Source organism: Cynoglossus semilaevis, chromosome 1, assembly GCF_000523025.1.
Source record: "Cynoglossus semilaevis isolate Cse_v1.0 chromosome 1, Cse_v1.0, whole genome shotgun sequence".
NCBI lineage: Eukaryota > Metazoa > Chordata > Actinopteri > Pleuronectiformes > Cynoglossidae > Cynoglossus > Cynoglossus semilaevis.
In genome coordinates, this window is record NC_024307.1 from 20,920,407 (window position 1) to 20,929,339 (window position 8,933).

The 8,933-nt window shown below is 40.1% G+C and overlaps 1 protein-coding gene across 8 annotated transcripts in view; it reads left to right on the forward strand.

The window, feature by feature from the left end:
* Positions 1-8,933, forward strand: part of LOC103384989 (phosphatidylinositol-binding clathrin assembly protein) — a 68,950-nt gene that overhangs the window by 36,970 nt on the left and 23,047 nt on the right. For 5 of the 8 annotated variants that reach the window (XM_017034843.2, XM_025060390.1, XM_025060387.1 and 2 more), the window contains 3 exons: positions 4,050-4,135; positions 4,227-4,350; positions 8,349-8,491. In XM_017034843.2, coding sequence (XP_016890332.1) covers positions 4,050-4,135; positions 4,227-4,350; positions 8,349-8,491 — 353 coding nt within the window. The remainder of the gene's footprint in view (positions 1-4,049; positions 4,136-4,226; positions 4,351-8,348; positions 8,492-8,933) is intronic. The other 3 variants (XM_025060380.1, XM_025060384.1, XM_025060399.1) reach the window with 1 other exon arrangement.

An 8,933-nucleotide genomic window follows, 5' to 3' on the forward strand; every position in this document is an offset into this window, starting at 1 on the left:
TACAGAATTAAATAGTTGTAGTTGTGTCTATATATATGTATGTATGTATGTATATATATACATATACATGTATGTATATATATATATATATATATATATATAGATATAGATATAGAGTTAGTCAGTGTCTGAAAAGCCGTCAAAGCTCAAGCAGCCATTGAGCTTTGCTGATGATATAAAAAGGAACACAACCAGGCACTGAAAATGTTTTATCTGTTTTTTTTCTGCCTTGAAAATCTTGTGGACTGTCATCTTGTGGTAGAGGTTTAAGGTGGTCAGATGTCAATTCCACCATAGTAACTTAGTGACACATTACACTGGAGCTAAATGTTATTATAGGCAAGGGACATTATTATGTAGTGAACACAGGTTGACAAATGCTGTTAGCATTGGCACAGGACAGGACACGGATGATTGTAATGCTACTTGAGATATTGAAGATGGAACACATTTTAGTGCAAGTCAATCGTAAATTGCGTGCTGTGCGACTAAATGTTGCTGCATGCTGGAGGTATTTCCCTGATTTGTTATTATCCAAGCTCCACATGTTGTGGAAACAGCTCTCAGTGTCTTTTTTTTATGCAAACCAAATAAGGGAGCGTGTGTGTGATGTCATCTCTCACACAAAAATACGTCATCAAGGGAATGAGTCGGGGAAACAGACTGGCATTGCTTAGGACCAATATTTTTGGTCACACAGTTGGGATGTGGTGTAAAAAGTTTGAGAACCACTGATCCATGATGCTAACACACATTTGTCCTGGATATCTGATCCACTCTGATACACTGACAGGCATGTTCATGCGTTTTGTAATGCCATGAGTGTAGCGACATGATGTTGACTCGCTGCAATACATGTGTATGTATGTGTGTGCGTATCTGTGTTGGCCTCGGGTGACTTGTGTGTGTGGTTGTGCGGCAGGCAGAGCTCTGACACGACGAGCGAAAGGGCAGAAAACCTCATGCATAGAAAATAAGGCTTCACCCTTCTGCCCTCTCTGCCTTCATCTGCATGAAGACAAATCCCTGCGCCCGAGTTTGCATTCGCTCATTAGAATGCCTTGTCTTGTTTAGATGTTGTTTATTTCATGTTTGTCATGCACGACATTGTTGCATCAGCATGCAAAGTGATGGTGCTTTAATAGCCACTAACCCCAGCATCACAGTGTAATTATTATCCAGAAATGGAAACGTGGGAAAGAATAAGAAGGGGGACTCCTGCGCTTCTAGCTTTTACAAATATCAAAGTCTCCGGGCCTTCAAAATAAGAAAAACTGATTCATCTGTTATTGTCTTCATGACACGTGATGTTATTTAAGACATAAATGCACCCGATGTACAAACCGTGGACTTATGCTTTTGTTTCTGTTTGAACTATAATTGCAGGTTTTCTTTGTAGGTTTAGGTGTGGGAAAAAACAGTGCTGTTTCTGTCCAATTATTGCAACTTATTTTAAACATCTGAAATTGATTTATACCTGATTTTCAACAAGAGTTTAGGCGCCAGTGTTAGGACTTTAGAGCCGAGAGAGCCCAAAGTTCAGGGAGTATTCACATTTAGTGTGTGTGTTTTTGTGTGTGTGAGAGACCTAATATTGACCAGGCTTACGCAACCTCTTCATGCTCCGCCTATTCAAACACGCCCTACAGTTAAATAGTGTATCTTTCTCTTCTGCCAGTCTCTGTTTCTCTGAAAACCAGGCAACGTTTTGGCAAGAGCCCACCCTTCCAGCAAGCCACAAAGGCCTTAGTGGCCAAAAAATGTGTATGTGTGCAGGTGTGTGTGTGTGTGTGTGTGTTTCTGGCTCTCCTTAAAGCACACTTCACATTCCTGTGGATGGAGAGGCAGACATGACGTTGTCACATTTTCACAGTACAAGAATTCCCTCCCCTTTCTCCCCAGCCAGAGGTCTTGTTTTTTCTGTACCCTTCCTGCACCGTGATGTTGAATTTTACATGTATGCATGATCGTCGCTGGTTTCCTGCTTGCTAATGCAGCTGTCAGCCTTACTTTTACCCACATATTTCTAAAGCTCAACTGGACTGTTTAAATGGAGTGGTTCTACTTTGCAAGTAAAAGAACTGAAGCAGATATCAGTTTTAATGATGACATATCTTGATGATTTTTGGGCTTATTATTTGGTTGTTAGCTCTTAGCAACTAGGTTTTTTCATGCCTTGCTTTCAATATTTTACTGAGCACTAAACAAAAAAATAAATGGGAAAGTATTTTACTAATCAGGTGAGACAATTTTCCAACAGAAGTCTTGGAAAAATAAATGAATAAATGGGACAGAACACAGTCAGCCATGGACAGAGCATTAAAGATGGTTCTGGACATAATATATAATATACACAAATGGGGGAACTAAAATCTTAACTTTATTATCCAGTAGTATTGATCAAGCTTTGAAATAATTCGTGGGGTTGAGGGGTGCGTTTGTAGGATCTTCACCAGAAGGCTCTGGGTTCTAACCAGCCAGATGAATAGATGAGCTTAAAAGAATTCCTCTCACTTTAAGTAAATCGAAGTAATTTATGACTTAAATTTGTATTTCTAAACTTTTTAACCATAAGTTAGTTCCCTCAAGTCATGTAATTGTACTGTCTTTGTTAAGATCGAAGGGTCTGCTTCTCATTTGTTCTCCACTGTGGTGTAGCCACTATTTGTAATGTAACCTGCTGCTTGAACTCAGTTTAATGCTTACAGTTCATTTCATTTTTTTTAACAAAGCCTGCTTTTGAAACTCTTAGCCTCCTGGAAATTATTCCTGGAAAGTAATTAAGAAAAGGTTAAAAAGGTTTAGGTGTAATATTGTTTTTTGTTGTTCCTTAGAAGTGGAATAGATAAGCATTGTTTGCGAAACTACAGCAGCAACGTCCTGAAAGTCCGAGGTACAGAGGGCGTCCCAGAGCTCATTGTGCGAGGTTGACAGAGACTTTGCAGTCGAAGTGAAAACACGGCAGGGTGAAGATAAATGTGGTCTGGGTGGGGGGAAAAAAATAAGGAGCACAGACGCTATCACCTCCTGCTCCTGTGAAGTGGGGTGCAGCCTCTCCTCTGTACTCCAGGAGATTTCTCTCATTCTCTCTTGTTCAAACTCCTCCTTTGTTCTCGTTCTCCTCTGAGTCTCCTTCTAACAATGTTAGTGTATCTTGCATGTTCACGTGGTTATTCTTGGATCCTGGGTTGCTCTGATACCTTCCTGTGAGACCAACTAACTCTAAGTGCCTGTTGTTTGCATATGCGCCGTGTTAGTGCTTCAGATGTAGGGCGCAGCCTAGAGGAGAACTGATGTACTCTCCTGGTTGCAAAAGGAACTGGTGGTTCAAAAGTACCAATATTTGAGTCTCACAATTTATTATTGAACAGTTGTTGGTGGTACCTAAACAATAATTGAATCATAAAGTGGTAGGTGAAACCCTAAGCCCTTCTTCAGTGTATGGTCTGTGACCAGTATTGGCTGCAACAGCCAGACCCGTTTGACCAGTTCCTGTTCCTATTTGCCAGCCAAAGCCAAACAAGAAGAATCATTCAGCTTGTCCTTTTATCAAGGGACCTCACACTGGTAGTCCACATATTAATTACTTCCTGATGAATCGATATTGAATATGGCAACTGAGATGCTCCTTATCTCCAAAAATTACCCACCTAAATATCCTAAAATCATTCATAAATAGCAGACAATTAAGGAGGAGCAACTTTTATTGCTTTCCACCACATAAATCTTGGGTATAAAGTTGTAACTAAACTCTGTGAAATTGTTTCAGTGACTTTAAAAAAAACAAGAAGAATTAAATAATTAAGAAGTTTACATTGCCTTTGTGGGTCACAAAGACGGCCAACATTTCTTGCAGACCATGCATAGGGACACGACCGTGAGTTTCTATTTTTATGCACATCTTTTTGCAACCACTGCAGTTTGTGCCTCCACTTCAGTGCCATCTATGGTGTGGCTCTTTAACTTAAATAAGGAAAGAAAGTGTTAACAGAAGTGTTTTTCTTTAAACAAAATGATTTTATTAATCATGCTTTGCATCTGTCTCGCAGGCCCCCAGCAGCCTCCTCGAGGCCTTGGAGCAGCACCTGGCCTCTTTAGAGGGCAGGAAGACCAAGGAATTAAACGCAGACACAAGGCAGGTGTCTCAGTGACTGAACCCTTTCATCGCTCTAACTCTTTAAACATCTGTAGGAAAGGCTTACATTTGTTTGTCTATGTCACCGCAGGGCGTCTACTCTGTCCAACGCCGTATCGTCCCTGTCCTCCACCGGCATGTCTTTTAGTCGTATGGATGAGAAGGAGAAACAGCAAGCGTTGGAGGAGGAACAGGCCAGACTGCAGGCACTTAAGGTAACCCTTGTTTTGAGCTCTCTTTGTAATACCAAAAAGAGCTGTAGTTGGAAATAGATAAGGACCAATATTAACGTTACAGTTGTGAGAACATTTAGACCAGGGGTCACCAACGTAGTAAAATAAAACTAATCAACGAGAGGGTAAAAAAATTGTTACTGTTACTGTGCTTTTTGAATCAGTTCCAGTTGCTCAAATTGGTGCAATGATGATGGTGAGAAGAGTGTCTTCTATTTTATGTCCCTGAACTGATTATTATTAGCTCTCATTTTCAAAAGGGTTGTAGACCCCTGATTTAGACCAAGGCTTTATGATTTATCAATGTCTGTGGTAACAATTAGGAGCTGCGTTGACCCTTTTGTTTGTTAGGTGCTTAAATGTCACAGAGATGTAGTGAGGTAAGTGAATGATTAGGAATTCCAATGTAAAGTTGGAAAAATTCACTTTTTTATATGGGTTTAGAGCTTTCAATTAAGTAGTCTATATGTTTTTTTGTCTAAATTTAGATTTATACTTTTGGATGGTATTCTTGACATTTTTCCACTTTAGATTAGTCACAAATAAAAATGGGTAAAACACTCATCTCATATTTATGTTATTTTAGTTTGATTAATCATGATTATTCATGATTAATCAGCAGCTACACTGGGGTTAATCACATTTACAATATTTTGGCAGCCCTAGTAAAAGATTTAAGTTGCAGAGTTCAAACAAACAAGTTAAAGCACATCAAGATTTCCTGCAGTATCTAGTTATTATGGTGAAGTAATGAATGTTATCTCGTGAACAATGAATGTTTTAGTTTACTCTGAAGTATTACTGTTGATCGACTGGGATAAATATTTCTAGGTGACTTCCTTCAGTAAATGATAGGGAGACAGACAGGCTGGGGGGTGTGTGCTCCTCAGATGCCCAGCTGGCAATTTGTAAACTGAGATTCGCAGAAGTTAACCATCTATTTTATAGGAACAGTTAAAATCCTTCATCGTTGAAATTTATCAAAAGTAATTTCAGGTGTTTCACGAACACATTGTTGCCCAAGCCACCACCAAGTTTTGACCCTGAATTCTTCCTACTTTATATAAGAACCCTTTGTGCCGTGCTGACTGACTGCGTCACCGTTTGGTGACACCTGAATTCCTGCCAGATATATAAAGGCCAAGAGTCTCGGTGGCGACTGGAGCAAAATACAAAATCGTGTGCAAAAATTTGTTGACATTTCTCGCTCCAGCCTTGGGAGTCCTGCCTTACAGCAAACTGTAATTGAGCAAGTGGCGACGCTACAAAACAGTCACACAACGACTCAGCGTGACTGTGTGTGTCTATTTGCACATTAAGCATGCACATCATCCTGGCAGCACAGATACAGTCTGTCTCTCATAGTGATTGCCAGTATCTGTGAGCTGTGCTGTTTGTGTACACACCCCTGGCAGATTAGACGCAGTGTGTGCTGCCAGTGTGTCTTGGTGTGTCTGTGTGCACGGCTGATTGGATGTTAGCCGTGCCCTTGGCTGCCCTGTTTCTGCCAAGGTCCACTGATTACCTTTGGATTTAAGTGAGGAAAGGAGAGTGGAGATAAAGTGCAAGTGAGAACATAACATAGCCGGGAACACAGGGAGGAAGCATGAGGTTTGTCAGGGTCGTCCAGATACACAGGTCCAGCTGTCTGCGCACCCTGGTGTCCATATGGACACACACATGCACAAACACTCACATTGTCAGCTACTGTCCAGCTGTGGCCGTGGCCCAAAACAATAACAGCAGCATCTCGTTTGTTCCCTGCTACAGTGTCAGAATATAAATGAAGGCTGCACTCAGCTCAGGCTGGTGCAGGAGGAGACTGTGTTTATTAATCTGCCAAAAATCCAAATTCCTTTAAAGCTGGACCACGGTGTAGAGGAAGTTGGATCATTTTCCCAACTTTGCTTAAAGAAACTCCTTTGAGCCAGTGTCAATGGATTTCACAAAAAAAAAAAAAAAGTCTAGTGTCTACTTAGGTGTAAATAAAACATATTAAGTACCCACTGTTATCAGACTGTACCTACAACAAAACAACCCCCAGATGACCTCAACCTTCTTCTTGGTCTGTCCAATAAACCACTTTTTAGAGAGAATATTCCATAGGTTTGTTTTGTTTTTTTCAAAGGCTGAAAAAATAAATTAAATAAACATCATGTTCTTCAATCAACCAGGAAGGAAAAAGCAGGAAACTCCACCTTCATAATGCTTCCTCTCAGGGACAGTTTAGTTCCGGGTCCCTGTGTTAGAAACAGGCCCAAACACACACATTTCCTGTAACTGCTCTAAATCATTGGTATGAGTTTCTGCACTGTAACCACATGGTTTCCTTCTTCCATCAGAACCAGTGTTTATTTTGAACTGAATTTATTTCCCAGTACATTATCAACTAGGATAAGACACAAATTTATTGATCCCTCTGGTGAAATTAGGTCATTGCAGAAAATGTAATAGGATCCAGCGGGAAATATAGGCAGATGGAGCAGAGCACAACAAAAAGGCAATAAAAACAGCAAGAGTGACAAAATCAATCAACAGAGCAATAAAGTATAATACAGTCACTTATGGGATAACTCAAATTGCCCTGACAGCTTTAATACGTAGTGAAAATTGCAGGGAGAGGTGTGTTGCACTTTTATCCAGGTTTAAAGCCACCGTCTTTGCACATGGCATTAAAAACCTGTTTGTCGGGCAAAGTGATTTTTTAAAACGCAGTGTTGAGAGGATGTCGAGAGCTGGATTTTCCTGCTGTTAGCAGCGTGTATCCAACTCGGCCTGCGGCAAAACATTCATATTCATGCAAAAAATAAAACACTGGGGGAAAGGAAAAGATATATCTTTTATTAAAACCACAAAATGTCAGGGCACCATCAAAGTGTTGAGTTTGTGCCAGAGGTTGTCAACAGGAAAGTACTTTTGGTTTACTTTTACATTTCTTTCTAGTGTAGTGTATTTCAAATACCGTGCATTTATTAATTGATTAAACACAAATGATAATCATTACTTTTATATAAACATTGCTCGTTTTATCAGACAGATTTTCTGCCCATTATATTACTTTAAATAATAGTCAAAAAAAGCCAAACTACTACTAAGTCTGTCTGCAGATATAATGTAATAAATACATTCCATTTGCTTTCTAACAGTCAACTATATATACATCCAGAGCAGAGATATTTTTATATAAATCTTTCAGACGCTTTTTGGAAGACTTTCAAAAAGTGTGGTTCACAGACAGTAGCACCATGTCTGTAGTGGGCAGTGGTGTGTTAGTGCTTAAGCAACCTTCTGGACTCCGGTCCAGAAGGTTGCAGGTTTGAATCCACCAGCTGCAGAGTTACCACTGAGGTGCAATTGTCCAATCTCCAAATGATTGAACTCTACACTCCAAACTCTGACCTAAAAATTTTAATCTTTAGTTTTGATATCAGTTTATTTTTCTGTATTTTCCACTAAGTTGTTTTAATACTTCTCTCTGTCAACAGCAAGTCAGGCGTCATTTCAGCTGCACCCTTCTGTCAGATAGTGTTTGTGGCAGGCTCAGGTTTCGCTGTCATGCTGAAAACTGCAGGCACAGTTGGATGAGTTTTTGTTGCTATTCTGAAAACAACATAACACTCTTGGCTTTAAGGAATTGGATTTAGTTGTCAGTTATTATCTGGAATCTGGTGAATTACTTCAGCACTAGTCGAGCTTGGCAGGAGAAACCAAGACAATGATTTTGGTACTTAAAGTTGGAGGCCAGCCTGGCGAGTCTTGCATCAGTGATCTGTGATTTTGGTATTTGGATTGACAAACTCAACAATACAACAATAAAAAAGAAAGCTTATCTAAAATAAGCTGACCAGTGAACAAAGATATATCATTGTTTTGGGATAGAAATAGTTTTATTAACTTTTTTTTTTGCTTCATGTGTCCACACCCCAGATCCATATTTGAAGGTTAAATAAAACTTGAATATCTGAATTTCTCCCTCACAGGACCAGCGCTTGAAGGAGATCGGCATGCAGACTCCGCCCTCTGCCTCTCCCAACAGCCAGAGGATAGGCATCGCCCATAACAACCACCACATCACACACACCCCGGAGTTGTTCACCTCTGCGCTGTCAACCAACAAGTACCTGTATACATAATCAAAACAATAAATACTCCGTGTACCCTCATACCATTACATGCTTTAAAGCTGGGTTCATGCTCAATGCTAAGTATGTATGCAGAGCCCTTTGTCCATCCGCTGCGTTATTGTGTGTGCATGATTTGCTACATTTTTGGAGAGCTTGCTGATGCGTACCCCATCACATGTAACGGAGCAGTACAACTGAAAATCAAAGGGGGCACTATTGTGCAATTCAGCCCACATACTCCCAAAAAAGTATGACAAAAAGTCAGTGACAATAATCTCTGAGCTTAGCACTGCCCTCTAGTTTATGTATTGCTTAACAGTCATGCCAATATAAAGCATGCATAGGAGTTATAAATGAACTGAAAAGACGTCATAAAGGGAGGATAGATCACACCCTTCAAGTCCTTAATTTTAAGACCTACCCATCCATCCCTCTGACAGC